This window comes from Chrysoperla carnea, chromosome 4, assembly GCF_905475395.1.
Source record: "Chrysoperla carnea chromosome 4, inChrCarn1.1, whole genome shotgun sequence".
NCBI lineage: Eukaryota > Metazoa > Arthropoda > Insecta > Neuroptera > Chrysopidae > Chrysoperla > Chrysoperla carnea.
The window spans coordinates 25791089-25812016 of record NC_058340.1 but is presented as its reverse complement, the minus strand read 5'-3'; the positions used below and the strand labels follow the sequence as shown (position 1 = coordinate 25812016).

At 29.8% G+C, this 20928-nt stretch overlaps 2 protein-coding genes across 3 annotated transcripts; one reads left to right on the top strand and one right to left on the bottom strand.

Annotated features, from left to right (window-relative positions):
* Positions 1-932: 932 nt before the first annotated feature.
* On the top strand, positions 933-3581 carry LOC123297980 (origin recognition complex subunit 4; the record flags this gene model as incomplete). Its single annotated transcript, XM_044879826.1, has 4 exons — positions 933-1064; positions 1148-1475; positions 1646-1911; positions 3135-3581. Coding segments are annotated over 4 exons (1173 nt in total), but the record flags the coding sequence as incomplete, so codon positions are not given.
* A 1708-nt stretch (positions 3582-5289) lies between these two features.
* LOC123298215 (protein dopey-1 homolog) lies at positions 5290-20229 on the bottom strand. Of its 2 annotated transcripts, XM_044880163.1 has the most exons (18): positions 20201-20229; positions 19562-19730; positions 19301-19487; positions 18421-18586; positions 18165-18357; positions 17824-17990; positions 15664-17497; positions 14140-14396; positions 12226-14061; positions 9163-10126; positions 8581-8759; positions 8319-8511; positions 8086-8238; positions 7692-8025; positions 7351-7503; positions 7091-7280; positions 6894-7022; positions 5290-5886 (listed from the first exon to the last, which is right to left on the bottom strand). In XM_044880163.1, exons 2-18 carry the CDS (start codon positions 19712-19714, stop codon positions 5571-5573), a joined length of 7404 nt encoding a protein of 2467 aa, XP_044736098.1. In that variant the 5' UTR covers positions 19715-19730; positions 20201-20229; the 3' UTR covers positions 5290-5570. The 2 variants fall into 2 exon arrangements, with proteins under 2 accessions (XP_044736098.1, XP_044736097.1); XM_044880162.1 differs by lacking the exon at positions 20201-20229 and having other exon boundaries at positions 6894-7019; positions 19562-19758.
* Between the last annotated feature and the right edge of the window lie 699 nt (positions 20230-20928).

Sequence of the window (20928 nt, the reverse complement as noted above, 5' to 3'; positions counted from 1 at the left end):
GAAAAAGGGTACACTCAAAACACACTTCATGCATGCTTGATACTCCCAATATAATATAATAACAATTACAATCTAATTTTTTATTAGATTTTCTTTCTACTTATTCAGTGATTTCATATTTTTATATTTCAATAAAATTAGAATAATGCTGCTAGGGTCAATAAACCAACCACTACAATCTACAATCCTTCAGATTAATAAAATTTGTAAATTATTAATTTCATATGGTGCCAAAATATGATTGAATATTGAGAATGCTTTTATGTCTATCTATCGGTTTGTCGAGTTGCCAAGAAATTAAGTACCAAATGTGGCTGATACTTTCCCATTCCAACTAAACCTGAGTTATATTTTATATAAAAGTGCCTGAAAAATAAACAAAAAGCATATTCGGACACTATATATAGTGTATCCAACAATTATCTAACGTTAACGCTATCTTTAGTGAATTTTTTTAAAAAAAGCTCCAAGAATGTCAGGTAAAAAAACAAAATAAAGTATTTTTACGTAGATTACGTATAGCTGTTGTCGAAGCTGGTGAAATGTTAATAGTTTTCCCCTGTGATTGCGTTCATTCACTAATCCTTAGAAAATGTGAGAAAAACTCAAAAAAACTTAGATAATATTATGTTCACGTTAATCGTCTACTCCAAATAATTTTAACGTGAGACTCACGCTAAATACACTAGAGTGTTCGAATAACCTTACCCAAAAATAAAAACGTAACATATGCTTCAATATGGTATTTTCGTAATAATGAAGTAAAATTCATAGTATATTATATTTGAAGTAATAGGATAGTGTAGCTTGACATTTAAACAGTATCGCCAAAATTATAAATAAATATTTTAAATTTTCAAAATATTTTCAATATCAACATGGTAAATAATAATAATTTTTTAAGATACAATTTAAAACTACAATTAAAAAATAAAAAATATGGAAGTGATTTAGAAAGTAAGCCTGAATTCGTTAAATTATTTGAGCTATTAAGAAGAACAATTTTATATGGAGAATCAAATTCATTATTACTTGTTGGCCCACCAGGAAGCGGGAAAACTTTTGTATGTGGATTTTTTAATCTGTTTCGATTTAAAATATTGATTTTAGAAAATAGTTATTGATTTAATGATTTTTGTTTTTGTAGATGGTTGAAAAAGTTTTAGATGAATTATATAATACAAAAGAAACATTGCAATTATTCTCGTTAGTACGATTAAACGGATTAATACATACCGATGATAAAATCGCATTGAAAACAATCATAAAACAATTAATTCTAGAAAATGAAATTGAAGATTGTAGTAATAAAAGTTTTGCGGAAAACTTAAATCTTATTTTAGAATGTTTTAAAAATAAGAATAGTAAAAGTATTATTTTTATTTTGGATGAATTTGAACTGTTCTGTTCGCATCATAATCAAACATTATTGTACAATTTGTTCGATGTTGCTCAAAGTCCAATTTTTGTTTTAGGTAAGTTTTAAAAAATTGATTTAATGACTATTTTCTCTTTCTCAATAACATGACACGGATCTCTAAAAAAATAATTCAAATTAACAGCATTATTAAAAATAGTCATGAAATCACCCTAGAAATATCTTTCGAATTTCTCACATACATTTTGAAACGTTTGTTTGTTTTAGGAATAACTTCTAATAATTCCGTGGTCGAATTATTAGAGAAACGTGTAAAATCTCGATTTTCACATCGAAGAATTACATTATTTCCATCAATCGAAAATCGACTTAAAGATTTATTGTTGCCAGAAAGTTTATCTAAAGAAAATTTGGATGATATTCAAGAATGGAACAATCACGTTTCGGATATTTTAGAAGACACAAATTTACAAAAATCATTTAAATTATTCGCCGACTTAACAAATAATCATAATGAAATTGGAAATATTCTTGTAAGTATATAAATATTTGCGAAATAGGTCGAGTGGGAAATTTTAAGTTGAGCTTAAATGGGAGAGAATTAAGAATTAAAATAAGAATAGTTTTTGTTCATGCCACAAGATCTGGTATAGGAGCCATTCACTACTCTTCTCGAATCTTCTAATGCCCTTGCATATCTTTCTGTATTTATAATTATAGTCCCATCAAGTTAGGTGAAAATTACTCACGGATCTAGTAACTATAGTACGGATGTAGTATAAAGTACTACTTTAGACGAGGGGGGTGTATCACTCAGGGGGGGAGCAATGTGCCTACTTTTGATTGGCTGCGGCTGTTCGCACTCGCAATCGCGGGAAAATTTAAATGGGTAACGAATTATGCGTGTGTTGTAGATTGGTACGAGCAAAAATTCTTTCTATCGTATTTTATTTTTAAATAAAATTTAGAAATTAATTACAAATATAATATTTCTAATTACTCTTGGATGAAGGAATACACCTTTAATATTAATCTGACCGACTAATTACCTAAAGAATACATCGTAAATAATTCGTAAAATAATAAAAATAAAACTTCACTTATTTAAATTAAAATTAGGTTCACGGGTACATAATTCAATACATAAATAAGAAATAATTTCCCCAAATAAATTTTTACATTAATTTCATATTTAAAAAATTTTATAATACGTTGAAATTTAGTATTGAAAATTAATCGGTGTGTTTTTGAAACATTCTTAAGCCTTCTTTTGAATTTCATTAGTTAACTTATAATAGTCGTAACACTAGGATTGAAGATTGAATATTCACTAAATTGAATAGAATATAGTTGCGTTTAGGTTACTTATATCATTGAAAAAATTGTTTTAAAACAAGCATAAATACTTCACGTATTTACTTTTCTTTACAAATTTTACTTTTCTTTTGAATATAAGATTATTTATTTATGTTGTCCACACACGTCAACTATATGTCAAACATGTTTCCATGCTTACAAACGAATCAAAAACACTTAAAGAAGGCTTTGAGCATACTTTCAGCATGCGTTTAGTTAACAGCCAATAGAAAGTAGGCACAATGATACCCAGCCTCTTAACCCTGAGTGAGACTCACCCCACTCGGTTATACTCCATCCCTTTTAAAATATTCCTATATCCATGAAATTACTCAAGTTTAGACCAGGTCTATTAAAATGTCTCTACGAAATTGTTATAATTAAATTTTTCAAATTTCAGTTACAATTTATATCACAAATTCAAAACAATAATAAATGGCCGAATGCAACAAATTTAATCGATTTACTAAACCATCATTATAATGAAGATTCCCAAGTAAATATACTGACTGGATTTTCAATCTTAGAAATATGTCTTTTAATTGCAATGAAACATCATTGTGAAATATATGATGATCAACCATTTAATTTTAAAATGATTTATACACGATATTTAAAATTTTGTAATAGTTCGATTGGTGTACAAGTTGAACCACAACGTGTTGCAATGAAAGCATTTCAACATATTGTACAACTCGAGTGTATTGTACCAATTACAGGACAAATACAATATGAACATCAAATGTTTAAATTAACTGTTACATTTGATCAAATATCGACAGCTATTAAAAAATGTACGGATTTACCAACAAATATTTCACAATGGGCGATTAGTTCGATTGTATGATTTTTTTAAATTTTAATTTTGTACTTATAATAATAATTGTTAAATAAATTATATTTTTAAATAAAAAAATTGTCTTTTATTATGAACTAAATCAGGGGTGGCGATCCGTTATCAACGTGACATTTTGTCTAATTGAGGCCATAATTTTGACTTCGTGATTATTGGGATTGGCAATTAGTTCTTCCTTAATGATGTTTTCCACGAAATATCAAGCGAAAACAGCTAAACTGCAGATTTAGTGACGTCAGTGCTTTCGTCAAGACATAACGATATAAAAAGAGCGGAGTTAATGTAAATTTTTTGTTGATCTGTTACATTTACGGCCAGTTTTAAAATTATTTTATTGTGTTTCTGGATAGATGAGTATCTTTGATGCGCTGAATAATAATATTATCATTATTATCGAAATAATCAAAAAGTGAGGGCCCGCATGTTAACTAGGCTTCCTTTAAAAACTACCCCTCTTGAAAAGGTTTACTATTCCGAGCAAGGACACATGCAGTCGAGTAACTTTCACAAATTTTGTACTGAGAAGCAAATGTAATCAATCTGCCATTTCAATCCCGACTTTTTTATGATTCCATTTATGTTGTTTTTGATATAAAATGTATCTGATAGTGGAAGTTTATAACTTTTAATCGACCTATTTCCACTCCCAGCTTTGCCAGTTTGTCTGTTCATGAGTCTTCACATTTCTGGAACTTGGGCCTCGTAGAGATACAATGTCGATTCTGACTAGAGCTATTCAAGGTTATAGGCGCATCGATTTCTTGCTATTTAATTATTGAATTATTTTCCCAATCATCTTATTGATAAGATACCATCTTCTTATCCCCGCCAATATTTTTGAGTATATGCAATTGTCTCCAATTCTTCAACGTATCAATCAACTGTTTGTAGTTTTAAAAATTAGCCACCCCCCCCCCCCCAATAAAAAATCTACCAATATAGACCTTTATTTAGTTTCAAGTTCTTTATTTCTTAGAACCCGTAAAAACGCGTTGGTTGTTCGGGGCAGTTCTCCAGTTCGAGCTACCTCAAGCTATTTGTTAAATAAGTACGTACATGGATACATTAATAAAAAAAAGCACTACATCACTAGAATAGATCGTTGCTAATATATTTGTTCTATTTTGAACTACTTCAGTGTTCAAATTGATCATAATTGCTTTAAAAAGAAGATTTACTGTAAAAATAGCTGTACAATTCTCGCCTCTTTGAAGTTCAAACACTAGTCTGTCTATAATTATTAGATATACTTTCACTCTGCATGTTTCCCGGCCGGATATCGAAGACTTAATATATTCAACAGATTCATCTGCTGTGAGCTTTCTCTTACATGTTCTCTTTGGGTCCTTTTTATATTCTTTGACTATCGAGAGTTCCAAGACTTGCTGTATTAAAATTTCGCCTTTCTGCAGAAATTATATAAATTATTACTGTCATTCATTTGAATAACTGTACAAATGTCAATATCAACGGTCTGTAATTTTTTTGCATACTTTTTTTCACAATTAATTTTATGCTTGTTTAAAAACTTCCACATGCACACCCCTTTGTGTCTACTTTGCTTTGTGGATAACCCGCCTCTGGCTTTCATAGCAGCTAGTGGTACGTAGATCAGTCTTTATAAGGATTTTTTTTTTCTTCAAATAATTAAAAAAACTTTTTTTTTATGATAAAAATTATTATATTTAATAGCGGTATGTATATATATGTAAATATTTGGTCACACAAGCCTTAATTTACTTAACTATATCAATATAATATTGTAAACAAATAAAAATAACACCATTATTTTCATATATATTTGGACGTTCTTCGCACTTTAGAATATCGAATAACATAAAATATAAACTTTTTTTTTCATAATATATATCTTCTTTTTGTTTTTTAAACATTATTTACAGTTAAACACCTAAATATTAATTATATTATGTACAAAATTTACAAACATTTACTTAAATATTTTTTGTTTTAAACATTAAATTACAACAATGGAATCCTTTCTAAAAAGTCCAATTCAACAGCTGATATTAATTCAGAATGTTTTACATGGCGTTCATATTTGCGTGTTGCCATTGCTTTGACTAGGCAATGTAAATCATTGACAGTGATTGTACCTTCTAATGAACTAAATATGTATAGACCACTCGAGTGTGGCTGTAGTTGAATATCACAATTGCCATATTTTGCATCCAATAATTCTAAAATTCGATTTAAATGTGGTTCGAATATTGATTTAAATTCATTACTGCCAACTACTGTTGATGTGTCATTTGTTCGTATAAAAGCCCATTTGTACCTAAAAAAAATATGAGTTAATATTAAGACATTTTTTCTTGTAATTTTATTTACGGTAGTACGAGCGCCAAGGCAAGTTTAGACTTGTGGTTGACGAATAAACGCTCCTTTTCAACTTTGCATCGTCTAAAAACATAACTTAGGTCGACAATATCTGAAGTTCTTCTAAACGGTTTAGCCTCGCACAATATACATCTCGATGTAGAGGTCGATGCCTACCAAGTTTTGGAAAAGTTTTTTTGTCCCTCTTGCTCGAAAAAAGTCTCTTGTTTTTATTAACCTAACCAGTGCCGGATTTACTTTTCTAAGGCCTATAGGCGGATTTTTTGTGGGGGGCCTACTTGAGACGAATATTTTTGATAGAAACGGAAAAATTAACAGATTTTTATTTACTAATAAATGAAATGACCGATACTTCAAGTCGATTAAAAGTTTACAAAATATTATTTTTAAATCATTTTTCGACTCTTCTGCTCAGCAAAACTATCAATAATGTCATCAAAATTTAATTTTCTTTCAAATTTTTTCATTTTATGGGGGCACATAGGCGCCGCCTAGTCCGCCTATATGGTAAATTCAGCACTGGACCTTACATGATGAACAAAAGTTTGAACTTGAACGAGCTTGAACTACAATATTCAAAAGTTTGAAAGATACACTTTTAATCGCTTTACCAAGAAATCGTTGTTTTATCTATCTCAATGACATCGGGATTTAAAAAAAGTCATAATAAACGATTAATTGAAGTTTTAGATCGATTCTATATAAAAAATACTACTGGAAGAGATCCCGGCTGAAAAGCTGTAGGTTTTTAGCCGGGCGTCTGTCCTCGACTGAATCCCATAGCTTCATCCGATTTTAATAGCGCCTCTTATCTTTTTGTTATTAATATTATTATTATATGAAAAGTACAGTCAGTTTTATAAATTATGAGTTTTATAACATGAAGCTAATTATTTAAGCCAAACCATAGCTGAAAATTATTTAACAAATATTATGGATACTTACATTTGAAAATGAGGTAGGTCATGTGAGGGTATTAATAAGGCGAGATCTAATAATTGTACAGCTCCCATCGTTCGTTTTAAACCTTCCGAACTTAATGCATCAACATTCCAACCGCCTTCATTAGTACTACTAAAATTTTAAATATAATAATTTTAAAAAAAAAGTATTTATGAAAAATAGATATTTGAGATTCTTACCTATTTAAGTCATTGTTTCCAGATAATTGATTTTCAACTCGAATTAAAGTTTGTAAACATTCACTTAAAATTAGTGGCCATAACGATGTTATATGTAAAGAAGTAAGCCTTAAAATTAATGCACGACAACATAGGAACACAGAACCGGCTACATTAGGTGCACCCATTCGAAAACCGCCAGCTAATTGTTCTGTAAAAATATTAATATTGTAAATTAGATTTTATTAATCGAATTTAATTATTAATAATCAAGAAAATACCTTGTACTTCCGGCATATGTTTAGCATACTGATCAGTATCTCCGCAAATAATAACAAATGCTAAACGTTTCAGTAACATTGCTCGTTGTTCAGCTTCTTGATCACGTGACGAAAATAAACTTAAACCGCCAGATTGACCTAACGATACTCTATCTAAAATTTGATATAAAAGTTAATCAGTAGTTGCATACTGTTTCTTAATGCTGTTGTTTCGCTATGACAGCATAAGTGGTAAATACCCCTTAATTTGATAAAACTCGGTACTTTAAACCCAAAAAATTAATTAATCGATTGTTTATTTGGTACGGGTTGCTATAAAGAGTGATCAAAACGTTACTTACTCATTAATTCTCTAAACGTCGTGTTATCGTGTGTCATTAAATGATCAACAATATTCCGCCAATGTGCAATACATTCAGCGGGCATTTTAAACAGTGAAGGATCTAATAATACTTCTAAAGCTTCGCGTCGCCATGCACGGCGTGTAGCTGGATAACCACTAAGTGAAGCCAATAAATTCGAACACGCAGACCAACTGCTTACGTTCCTTGCACTATGTTTACGCAAATACGGGACTACATTATTCATCAACGATGATATTATTGATATAACTTTATCTTTTTCTGCTGAACCAAAGCATACATCTAAAAGTGGAGCTAAAATTTCAGCTAATATCTGAAAAAAGAAAGGTATTTTTATTTTCAGAAGTGAATTTTTTTTAAATGTTGATATTACCATTTGTGCTTGAACGCTATAAGTTTGTACACTCGATATTTCGGGTGTTGCTGGTAAATTGCTCATATCGCCTTCTCGAACTGCTAGATTTCTTCGAAGCCATGTAGTTTGCTCTAAACAAGATCCGGATATTTGGGAAATTGATTCGATAAGCTAAAAAATTTTATTTATATTAATAATGGCTGATTTTGATAGACGTGTGCAACGATTTAAACTTTCAAATTAATACATACTTTTGTTGTAACATCTTGTAAATCCTTCTGATCCTTCTTTTCATTTAATGGGGAGCATTTTTGTACAAATTCATTTAAAATCGCTAATATTATAAATTGACATGATGGATTCAATGTAGGGCCATCTTTTATTAAACCAAGTAACGAACTCCACGATTCCATTAGCTGTGTTTTATTTACATTTTGTATATAACTGAAAAAAAGAACGTAAATCGTAAATCTCGAACTGAAAAATTCTTCATGTATATGAGAAAAATCTTACCAATAAAATAACTCTAACACAGAGAGGTCTAAATTAACATCACTCTTTAATCCTTCTGTCACGGGCGGAGATTTCACAACCGAATGAATTGTTTGTACCAAATTATCAATAGGAATAACTCGTAAAGCGGACACTAAATTAACTAAAGACTTTTGGGCATCGTTTGGTGATGGTAAAACCTAAAAATGAAATCAATTACACATTGTTAAAATTTTTTTAAATTCCTCCTTTCACAGCTTCGGTGTTTCTCGGTAATATAAGATTTTATGAATTTAAGTTTCGCAAATTCATCCTATATTTCAGGCCATATTCCAAAAACTACTTGCCGGATCGTCAAATTAATCCGATTTTTGCATTTTTTGGGTCATATTTACCTTATAAACAAAGTATTATCCGATTCTGAAATCCAAAAATATTTTCGGTTTTTTCGTTTTTTTCTAAGGGGTACCCCCTTAAGAAAATTGTAAAAAACCGAGAAAAAAAATTTGATCCAAACATTTCAAAAATCGAGTTCATTTCACAATTAAGAGGGTAGTTTTCATAATTTATGAAAAAAATATCATGACTGAGTATTTATCTTACCGTTTTAATAATATTCGGTTTCCGTTCATTCCATGCAACTCCAATAGCTGCTAAAAAATGTGTATTATGATGCAAAGATATCGGACTTAAAAATTCTAATAATTGTTTGCGTAAAATATGTCGACTACCAAGGATAGCACAACCGTTATTATCACATGTTTCAATTGATACATGTTGCCACAAAAGTGCAACACTTGTAACAATTCTAGGTAAATGACTTAATACTGCACGTTTTGACTCTTGATAATTCTCTGAAGTTTGTGATTTCGTATTATCTTCAATTAACGGATTCGATGTGAATACATTCAATAAATTATTAATAAGATGTGTAGGATTAGCGAATCCAAACTGATGGGATGTTGACGTGTTTGTTTGCGTTAACGCACTCGAACATTGTGAATTTTCTAATAAACAGTAATGTGTTAACGCTGTTAACGATTCTAATTGCATTATCGCATAATCAGAAATAATTTCGAAGTTAGATGAATCAGTTAACGGTTGTTCTTGACTTTCATTCGATCCTGATTTTTTAATTTTGTTCGATTTAATAAATTGAAATGAACTGTCCAGAATATCCACGGGTGTTAAATTAAAATCAGTGGATAGACTTTTGGATGAAATCATCGCCATTATTTCTGGTTTGAATGTTTTTCGATGTGCCTCACGTATTGATTTCACAGGATCTAAACTTTTATTTGTGTTATACTCTTTTGATATAACTTCGATGTTACTGCATAATTGATGTATGACACTCAGAACAATTTGTGTTAGACTTGATCCTAAATATGGTAAACTTGCTGCGATCATACCGGTCCATGTACGATGTAATGGTCGTAATGCTGTACTTTGTAATGCTGATAGTAATGCGGCACGGAAAATTGCTTGTTGAGGCACTGTTGTGATTGGACCACATTCACCGCGTATTTCAACATAGTATTCTAATGCAATTAACGATTGTACAAGCCTGTAAACAAAAATTGGAATTTATTATCGGTAAATTAATAAAAAAAATTCACTGATGAAGAACCTAGGAGTCCGTAAATTATCATTTACGTGATTAAATAATTCCGACTGTGCTTCTGAAGGTTTTTTACAGTTTCCCTTCATAAAACAGTCGCATAACTTAGCAATTCTTATTCCTAAACTGCCCAAAAAAGCATATGTCTCTCACATCGTTTAATAACGGTTAAAAATAATGTGGATAGCTTCTGTTAAAGATCGATTTTTCTAAAGAACGCAATTTAAACTCAATTATTAAAACATTCAAGTATATTATTATCTTCTTTTTTTTTATTTGCCTTGAATTAATTATTCTTAAAAAATAGTTTCATTTAAACAGGTGTTTTGTTGATATTTACAAGTACAGAATGTCCAAAAAAGTGTATATACACTGAAAATATACCGATAATAATAATACAAGAGGGGTAAAGCAAATGGGTACCTAGCACCAAGACCAAGTGGTTCTTTGTACTCTCTTGAGAACAATCTGTTAACCGCAGGCGAGAAATCTCCCGGAAGAGATGCTATTTTAAGCAGATAAAGTTATAGGATTGTGAAGAAACCAGATGTCACGCAGAAAACCTGCAGCTTCGCCGCAGAGATATTTCCCGGATTTGATGGATCCAAGTCTTCAGATCTCAATGCCATGAAGGTGGTAATTCAATCAACTATGTCCTTCCAAGAATCCCTCCACTCTACTCAACTGTGCTATAGTGATTTTTAGGCGAGTATAGTCGAATGGCCTAGCGGCGGTTATACACAGGTTTGCTTGTTGCATGCTCTGTGAAAAGTCCCAGTAATCAAGATGGGCTGAAGACATACTAACGTGACTGACAATTAAAAGTTTACAAGATAAGTTTGAAAAACAAAGATATCTTTTTTGGGATACTCTGTATAATTCAAAATAGTGTCAGGCTAGAGAAAGCTGCCCCCACATGTGTCTGGATTGCACACGCCATCAAGGAATTTTATTTAAATTTTAGTAAAGAAAAATTTTTGTTTTTGTTTTTTTATTTAAAATAAACCGTTTTGATAGAAAAATTATAATTTTGTTAATTTATCACACGTATTGTTTATCTGCCTTAAACGTATTGCAATTGAAAAATAAAATTGTGTTTAGCGTTAATCAATAGTGGTAAGTGCTTTGATACTTATTTAAGTCCCAAATTAGCTATAAAGTGTGGCTAAACTAGCCTAAAGCCGGATTAGTTCCAACAGATTAATTCAGTGGTTCTCAAACTTTTTTGTCTCGTTGACCATTTATAAATTTTTAATTATTAAGTTAGATCCCCTGCCACGCAATGACAGATTTAGACAGCCCGGGGCCCGTAACAAATTGTAACATTCGACCACTTTTTTTTTAAGTAATCGTGAAACTACCCTTCGCTCTTATCCCGTTTATGGGTTGTCTTATACAAAAAGCTTACCCAACTTCTTTCCCTTTTTTTAGTCAACAAGTACAATTTTTTTAAGCGAGTAGTCTACTAAGTACACGATTTTAAACGAATAGCCTTATAGTAAAATAAAATTTTTTTTAAATCATAGTAATAAGGAAGAAAGTGTTGCATCTTTAATAATTGGCACATATAAATATAATTTCATAGTTTTTTTTGTAATTTGTAAAAAAATTGATTTCTTTTAACCCCCAAAAACGGAGTTTAAGATTTCAACACCCCCAACCCGCCCCCTAATAATCGATTTTTCGGTAATTACAAGTTGTTACAACCAAGTAAACAACTATGCTAGAGTCAGTCTGACTGACAGTCCGGGTACCCCGAAGAATTCCGTATGAAGATGGTCTCAGAAATAAAAAACGGGCCGGTGGATCAAAAATCGAATGAAAAATATTTTCTTTATTAAAATACGCCTTTACCTTAAAACTTCAACACTAAGGCACAAAGTTGTGTGAACGAAAATTCTTATAACTATAGATTGCAGTCTATCGTGTATATGATAAAGGGAAAATTCCTTTTCTTGTGTACTGCCAGTCCACCCCTTACCGTGCCAAATATCAAAGATCTAATTCTATTTTCTTTATACCGTATGATAAATATGATCACTTACCGTAAAAGTTGTACTTGAAAAGATTCAACATTTTCGGAAACAATTTTATCACTTTTTTTAAAAACAATATTATTAAAAATTAATATTTCATCTGTAAAACTTTTTTTATCTGTATCACATGATTTCACCGAAGCAACTAAACTATGTAATAATACTTTTTGTAATTTACATTTTAATAATAAATCAGTTATGTACGATGCAAAACCTTTACCACTTTCTTTAACAATACCAACTAATTCTTTAACAATAATATTTAATAAATCTAAACATTCTAATTGTATTTTTAAATTATTATCCACTTCATAATTATTTAATTTCTTTGTTGTTAAATTTGGATAAAAGCTACGTGCATAATTTAAACAAATTGAAATTAATACTTCTAAGTACATGTTACCACGATAAAAATTTATATATTCGGTACTATCACCATAAAAACCATATCCATAAACACTTTTTCGATGTCGCGCTAATAAATTTATTATATCTGAATTTGTTTGAAGTGCTGTTGTTGATAACGAACCAATTAACATCTTCGAATTCGAGTTAACAATTGCTTTAAGTGTGCGTATCGCATATAAAACAATATTTGAATCGTACACATCTCGATATAATAATAAATGCGAGTGAACCGAATTGATCAAAATCGGTTCTGTATTATGATTTTTATTTGTTATAATTTTATTTTTTAATATACTTTTTCCAACAACAGATTTTTCCTCTTCCTTTTTCTCATTTTTACAAACTTCATCAACAATTCCACTTACGACGTCTTCAACTACAGCTTGTGTTGTACCACCATTTTGAAAGAATTCTTCTGCAGGTGTTGAGATTTCCAAATCTGCATCGACATGTTGTACATTTTCGGTGACATAAGACCAACTATGTACTAAATTACTTTCCGAAATACTATCGTCATCTTCGTCTTTCTTGTTATTTTCATCGAGTGAATGTGATTTAACGAATTTTGCTCGTTTGCCTGAATGTGTTATACCATCGGAAATATTTTCGATTTGTTCTAAGTAAGCAGAAACTTTTTTACTTGGAGAGAAATTTATGATTTTTACTTGTGCGTCGTCGTTTTTATCAATGAGTTGATTTGGTATTTCATCAATTTTATTTTCCTTACGAAGTGAATTTGTTAATTCAAAATCATCGTTTGTTTCATTTAGAAAGTCAGTTTCATAGATTATCCCCGAATCACGATCGTTAGCTGATATAGTACTTTTTTCATCATTTACCAAATTATCAACTTCAGGAATATTTTCACTAGTACCATCTGACGTCGAATAACTATCGATAGACGATTTATCAGAGTTCGAAGAATCCTTAAAACTTAACGGATTCACGAACACTTTCATCCCACTAGTCTTCGTTGAATTATTATATAAAAAACTTTCAGTTATTTTAAAATCGTGATTCTTTTGAGTCACTATATTTTTATCATCAACTAAACTTGTTGCCAAGCTTACAGCTTCATTTGATTGATGGATATTTGTTTTGGAAAATGAAAATGATTTTCCTTGGTTAATTTTCTTTTTATCGTCAGCAATATGATACATGACATGTCCATCAACTGAACTAATTGCGTAGATTTTCTTTAACGATCGATCTTCAAATTTCTGTACATCATCGTTGGTAATATGATTCGATTTTTCTATGTTTGCATGTAATACCGAAATTCGAGCTGTATTCGGCGATAATAACATTACAAATAATGGTGATATTAAACGAGATACATCGTTTCGGAGTAAAGAATGAAGAACAAAGTTTTCAGCAAATAATTTTAACGATATATTTTCGGTATTTTGTAAATTGTCTATGATTTTCAATAAGCATCTAAAAAATGAAAAGGGCGTTAAAAATTATCAAATTACGTTGTATTTTATTTATATAAAAAAAATAAATGCCACTTACTTTTCAAAATGTTGTATATTTTGTTTAAATAAAATAAATTTCGGTTCTAAATCACGTCCAACATGCCATAGTGTAACAAAACATTTTAAAGCGTTCATCGAACAATTGTTTCCAACTAAATAACGTCCAATCACATTTTCAACTAAATTTGAATTCTCAAATATATTGTGCAAATGATATAATAATGTAATACATGTTAATATTTGTGTATGATTTGAGATGGTTGATAAAAATGTCCATAAAGTTTGTGCCATTATCTATTTTTAAAAACGAAAAACTTTATTATTACACAAAAATTATATTCGGAATATATAGAAGCACTACCGGTGACGAGAAAAGTGAGCAGACAAAAAAAATTGTTTCTAAAAAACATTAGTAAAATGCCAAATATCTTCTTATAATTCAGTCAAATTAAACATTGCATCGAGTTTTCAAACTCGGCAGACGACCGGGTCATTCTCAAAAATAAATAAAAATCTAAAAAATTGTTGATTGACTTTTTTTCAGTTTTGGTCGATTTGAACCTAGAAGGACTGGTTTTTTATCAAATATTGTAATATTAATTTTAAGTAGCTTAAACTTGCAACAATTTGAGGCCAAAGCGGTCTTTAAAGGACCGATAGTTATGGAGACGCAGCTTTAAAATTTGGCAAATTTTTCAAGTTACTCGGTTGTAGCAATCAAGTTTTGAAGGCATGGTATTTGCCTAAAACCTCTCTCTCTCTCCTTTTCAGTTGGCTTTCTTCGGGTCTCAGTATACTTCGAAGTGATTCTCCTCAAGCACTTGAGCAAAAAATGAGATTTTTCGTATTTTTATTTTACGTGTTAAAAAAATCAAAATACTGACAATTACTTATCATTATTATTATATAACAAGGTTTTTGTGCATACTACTTGCCAGAAAAGGTACAAACATCCCAAGTTAATAGCAGCAGCAATTCGCCTTGAAGAAACAGATGTAAAAACAAAAGATTGTAGAAGGCAAAATCGATGGAAGAAAAATTTAATTTCAGAGAACACTGTTTTCTAAGGCCGAAAAGAGTTGATCTTGGTGTAAAAATATTAAGAGCAGCAGAAAATGAGGTGATGGGTGGGCCTTAAAACGGACGTGAAGTATCACTTATTTTGCCAAAAGAAAGATGTGAAGAGGGGAGGTCGCAAGGATACCATGATTGAAGAAGCCATGCAACAAATTTTTCAAAGAGAATTTAGCAGAATGTCAGTTCTTATGTTATGGCTTCAAATTGTTTCAAATTTAAGCTACTTTAAAAACTAATATTACTATCTTTGATAAAAAAAAACACATCTTCCGGATCAAAATCGACAAAAACTGAAAAAAGAAAAACGTGGAAAACTTAACATTTACATTAACAATACCTGATTTGAGGCAGCGTTCACACCCTTTTCATGTTTATTTTGCCTGAATTATTTGTTTTTAATTTTTTTTTTTTTTATTTCTTTTTACTGCCAGCAACGACTTTAGCAATAGTAAAAAAAATAGGCCAGTTAATTAAAAAAATTTACCTCAATTATGGACGTTGAATTTTCAATAAATCCTAAATATTCAGGACGTAAAATACCCATTAAAACTGTTGTATTTTTCTCATTTGCATTATTCATTTGATTCATACTTTTTGATAAACTAATAATTTCCAAACATGTATTCATACACACCAACTGTAAATCAATACTATTCTCATAATTTAGACAAGTTATCACTGTTAAATATTTTAACCATAACGGTAAATCCGTTTCTGTAATATCTACATCCAAGATATTTGGAAATGCGGAAAATTCTAGCAACATAATTGATGCAGCTTTTATAGCTTCACCATAGTTACCAATCGCAAAAGTTATACGAAAATCATTTGTTAACTGAACAATATCGTATGATGATTGCGACATCGATTTATTTTTTTCGTCTTCTGTTAAAAGTAACTCCAATTGTTTCATACATTCATCTTCAATATTTTTCTTAATTAAAAATTTCTCATAGAAGCTTAATAAATTGATGGTTGTAAAAATTTTATTTTGTAATAAATTCGTAAAAAATGTTTTAAATAATACCAGACATTTTAAAATATATTTATTTTCAATCTCCGGTTTGGCAGTATTTTCATTTGTTGGATTTAAAATAATTGTTTTTTCATTTTCCTCTACTGGGAGAACATCATTTTTATAATCGAATAATTTTGAACTTGATTTTGATTTTTTATTTTTTGCTTTCTTATCAAATTTTGGACTACGAATTTGAAAACGTCGTAACATTTGATTACTATTTGAACGTTCTCGCTCGTCTTTTTCATCATTTTCATTTAATTTTGAATCTGATTTACTTTTCTCTAAATTTAAATTCGCTTTTAAGTGATTTTCATCGACATGATTATTTGGTAGACTAAAATTTTCTATTGGAGCTAATTCTGGGGTTTCTGCTATATTTGAAGTTGTTAAATCATTTGAACTTTTTGATTTTTCCATGGAATCATCTAATTTTTTTAAATCGTTTACAAAACTTGCATTTAGACTAGATTTAACCGCAACTGTGGTTGTTTTTATAGAGACTGGTTGAATTTTTGTTAAAATATTTGTACATAATTGCAATGCGTAAACAATATCTTCGGCTTCTAAAGTGCTTAAATTGTCATTAACGAGTGTAATAATTCGGGTAAATAAATTTGGTAAGATTTCGGAAGAACTATTCACGTAAGTTTCAATTGGAATGATATCTAACAAAAGCTCCGTCACGGAACACAACTCCAAAACATTTGGTAGTCCTGTTCCGACATCAGAAACATTTTTATTTACATCAATCTGTGTTGATGGTATACAAGCAGCTTTAGCGAATAAATCTCCAATGTACTCCCAAATATAATATGTCTCTAAAGTATTAAACAACAGATTCGCATGTTTAATTAAATCTTGACACTTTGTTAAAATCGCATTTTTACGATTTAATTTCTTGTTCTGATTTTGTAAAATATCCGTGAATTTTGTATCAAATAATCCGGCACCATCTTCTTTACAATCTTCATGATTTAATTGATGCTTACATGTAAGATAAAGTGCACGAAATACATCAAATAAAATTCGATCTAATATATCGGTAGCGATTTCTGGTTTATCAAGTAGTGATGTTAGCACACGATACGGTCGTATATCGATTGTTTGATTTTGATACGATTGTCGAAATATTGTCACTAATGCTTTTAATACTAGTTCGTGCGAGTATCGTTTGTAGTAAGTGTTTGATTCATCGAGAGTAGCATTATTTTTTATTTCATCATTTTTTGTATCGTCTACTGGAAGTGGTAATACTTGTGCAGTGGTTTCGGAACCTAATAACCATGAATACAATCTCCTAAAAAGTAAAACAAAAAAAATTCAAATAATGAAATGTTGCAAAGTAGTTTTCGGTAGTTTGACCCGACGTCATTGTTGCTGGGTATCTAACACTTTACGATTTTTAAAATCCTAATAACTTTAAAATAAAATACTCGTGTTATTTGTCGCTTACAGTAGCTGCGGTTGTTGACTTCTTTGAGCGTATTAGCTATTATTTTTAAAATCGCTGCAGGTACGGTGGAGATTTGTTCATAAGATGTACAAATTTGAAATTCACAGAACAAAATCGCGGACTTTGGTTAGTATTTGTATTTAAAAAAAATTTAGATATAGTATTTTTACCTGTTAAGGGACATATCACGCCGTAAAACAGTATGCAATGCTGCTGATATTAATGAAATCGAAGGTGATGGAGTTCCATGTAAAGGTAATACAATTATTAATAAATCCAAAGCGCTACGTTGTACTAATACACTATTATCTTGTAATGCAGACTCTAAAGCTCCAATCTAAAAATAGATAAATAAATAATTTAAGGTACGGAATTCGAAAAATAATCTTTATATTAAATAAATATGTTTGATTTTATATATGCGAAAATGGTGGAAATTCTTATCGGAATTTACCGTGAAATAAAAAAATAAAACATAAAAAAAAGAGTTAAGAATATATGTTTAAGTTACCATTAAAACAGTATTTTCTTCTTGTAAAAACGGTGCCGATGAATTTTGACCCGTTTTTTTATTAATGTGCGTTAACGCAAAGGCTACCGCCGGTGCTCTTGCAGGTGAATCACATTGTATACATTTCCATAACGCTGCATAAAATTCTTGAATTCCTACAGACTCACAAATTCGTTCTAACAATCCATTTGTACTAAAAAAAATTAATAATTGCATTATCATATTTTAGGAAATATTACAACAAGTTAAATCCTACCTATCATAGTGATCAGATCCAGGTTCTAGACCTGGTAATACTCCTGCTAAAAAACCTGATAATGCTGGAAGTAGTCGTTCACCCAATGGTACAAAATGCGCTTCATATACAGCAAGTAATGCTGGCCTAACTGGTGTCGCTGCATATCCAAGTAATGGGAATAAACCTTTAAAAAATGAAAACATAATTGAAAATTCTATTTCGAGCATATTATGGTATGATTACGATTTCCTAGGTAACAAATTGTAATGAATGAAATTGAAGACTGGAAAAAAGAATAAAATTTTTTGGATATTTCGCTTAATTTTTCAGATCAGGACAATCTCGAAATCGGGCCGATCAATTGAATCCATCCACGGAACAATCCTACCCTTCTGGTAATTGGTTTTCCGGGCCTGTTAGCCACGGATAATCGACTTGAATCCACGGACTTTCATAAACTGGTCCACGAGCTGGCAATCCATTTAATGGGGTCGAGTTGGCATGGGTCTGCAGTTTTTTTGGATTTTTGGTTAACCCTGTAAATGCATTCATTCACTGATCCACAGGGATCTGCAGGTTAATTTTGATTTGTCCGGGTCTCCAATTACATCGGTTCGTGGATGGTATCAGTAGCAGCAATGAAAATTAAGTAATTCTTAAAAAATCAAGAAAGGAAGCATTTGATTTAAACTAAATAAATTTTGTTCTGAATACCAATAAATGCATACATGTTGTCTCAAAAGTTATGAACAGCAGAAAAGGTGTAGATTAGACAAAGAATGAAATTATAAGATGCAAAGTCATATCAGAAAATGTAAAATTTTACTACAATTATCAAGCAATCAAATACTTATTTGACATCCTGGAAATCATAATAATAGTAATTTTTGATAAATACCTGCACTATAAATAAAAAGCTCCTGAGCTAATCGATTTGTTCCCATACATTTGAATATCACATCGTATGTTTCCAAAGCCTTTAAATGCACGCCAGCTGGAAGAGCTGGATGCATACATTGTGCAAGTCGTTTACTTAATTTAATTCTTCTAGGTATCACTGGATATTTAGTATAACTTAATAGCACCTACAAAAATTTCACTTATGATGTAATAAAAAACCTATTGCGATGTTACATTTTGTATGAAAGTGAAAACAGACCTTATTTAATTTACCAAGCGCAGCAATTAAATCAGCCCATTCTGTTGTATATTCAAAATTTTTAAGTGCTTTGTCAACAGCACTTACATATAGACGATATTTGGAATCTTTTATCAACAGCTCGTTTTCTTCTAGAGTTTGAGTTGACATCATCGAAATATTTGGAGCACTATTTTGGTTATAAATTAAATGTTTTTAAAAAAAAAATTCTAATTTCTATTTATATTCTAAATTTATATTCCATTTTCTAACATTTTTTTAGCTAGCACTAATTAAATTTGTTCTAATTGAAATAAAATACAAAAACACTTTTAAAAATCATTAAAAACTAGTAAACTTTTGTCTGAAATAAGACATGACAGTTCCAGTAATGTTGACATTTTTTTGAATGCGCAAACATGTATTTTGGTTTGAAATTTAAAAAAGAAAAAATTTTAGCAAATTTTATAAAATGGATTTTTTATTTTTCTGTAATAAAATAAATTATGTTTGATAAAAGGAATGAATAATTATCAAACTATTTAGTGTTATAAGTGTATGATGCATAAATTATTGAAGGTCAATAAAATTTATCCAAGTTTATTTTAATTTTCAAATCAAAATTTTTATTGATTTGCAAAAATACAATTTTTTTTTTACCTTGCATAAAATTTCGATCTCGATACTTCTTTTCGTCTTTTTTTAGATTTATCTAACATATTGTTTATATTTTGAAAATTTTGTCTCTTTAAAAAATTTAATAGTTTTCAACTAACATTTTTTACAGTTTTTCCAAACAAAATATTGTAATAAACCAATTTTCCTTATGATTAGACATGATAAGGATTGATAATATTTTATTGTTTGTTGTTCAAGGGAACGTACTAATAAATTATTTACGTCATATTTAGTAATAATTTAGAACATTAAAAAATAAAGGTGGAAAAAGATTGTATATACCAGTATTTGGAAAAGCTATTAAAGTGTGATTATTTCATACATAATTTGCATGTGAATGGTAATTGAGAAGTAAATATAATTTTATAATAAAAAAGAATAGACATATATTCTTATTTTTAATTAGAAAAATGTATTTTATTATGTGACTCTATTCTTGAAATATTAATTTGTATCTTTGGTAATTAGTTGTAAAATAACATACAAGGTTATCATTACGTGTGATTGGCAAATCTATTTTGTAATTGTTTATTTTGGAGGGAAATATGAAATTTTAAAATTTGTATGATTTACCATAAAATAATATATGATATATACACACAACGTTACATTCGGAACGTTGTTCCGAATTGAAATATTTAAATTTTTTCTAGATTTATTAATGTTTGAGAAATGATAATTTTTTATTTTAAAAATAAAAAAGAATATAG

Bases quoted from the DNA above. Each gene is read 5' to 3' on its own strand.
- LOC123298215 (XM_044880163.1), bottom strand. From the start codon at position 19,714: ATGATGTCAACTCAAACTCTAGAAGAAAACGAGCTGTTGATAAAAGAT. The intron at 18,587-19,300 runs GTATTTATCAAA...CATTTTTTAAAG, and splicing joins GCTTTTTATTTATAGTGCAG to GTTTATTCCCATTACTTGGA. The intron at 7,023-7,090 runs GTAAGAATCTCA...TTAAAATTTTAG, and splicing joins GGAAACAATGACTTAAATAG to TAGTACTAATGAAGGCGGTT.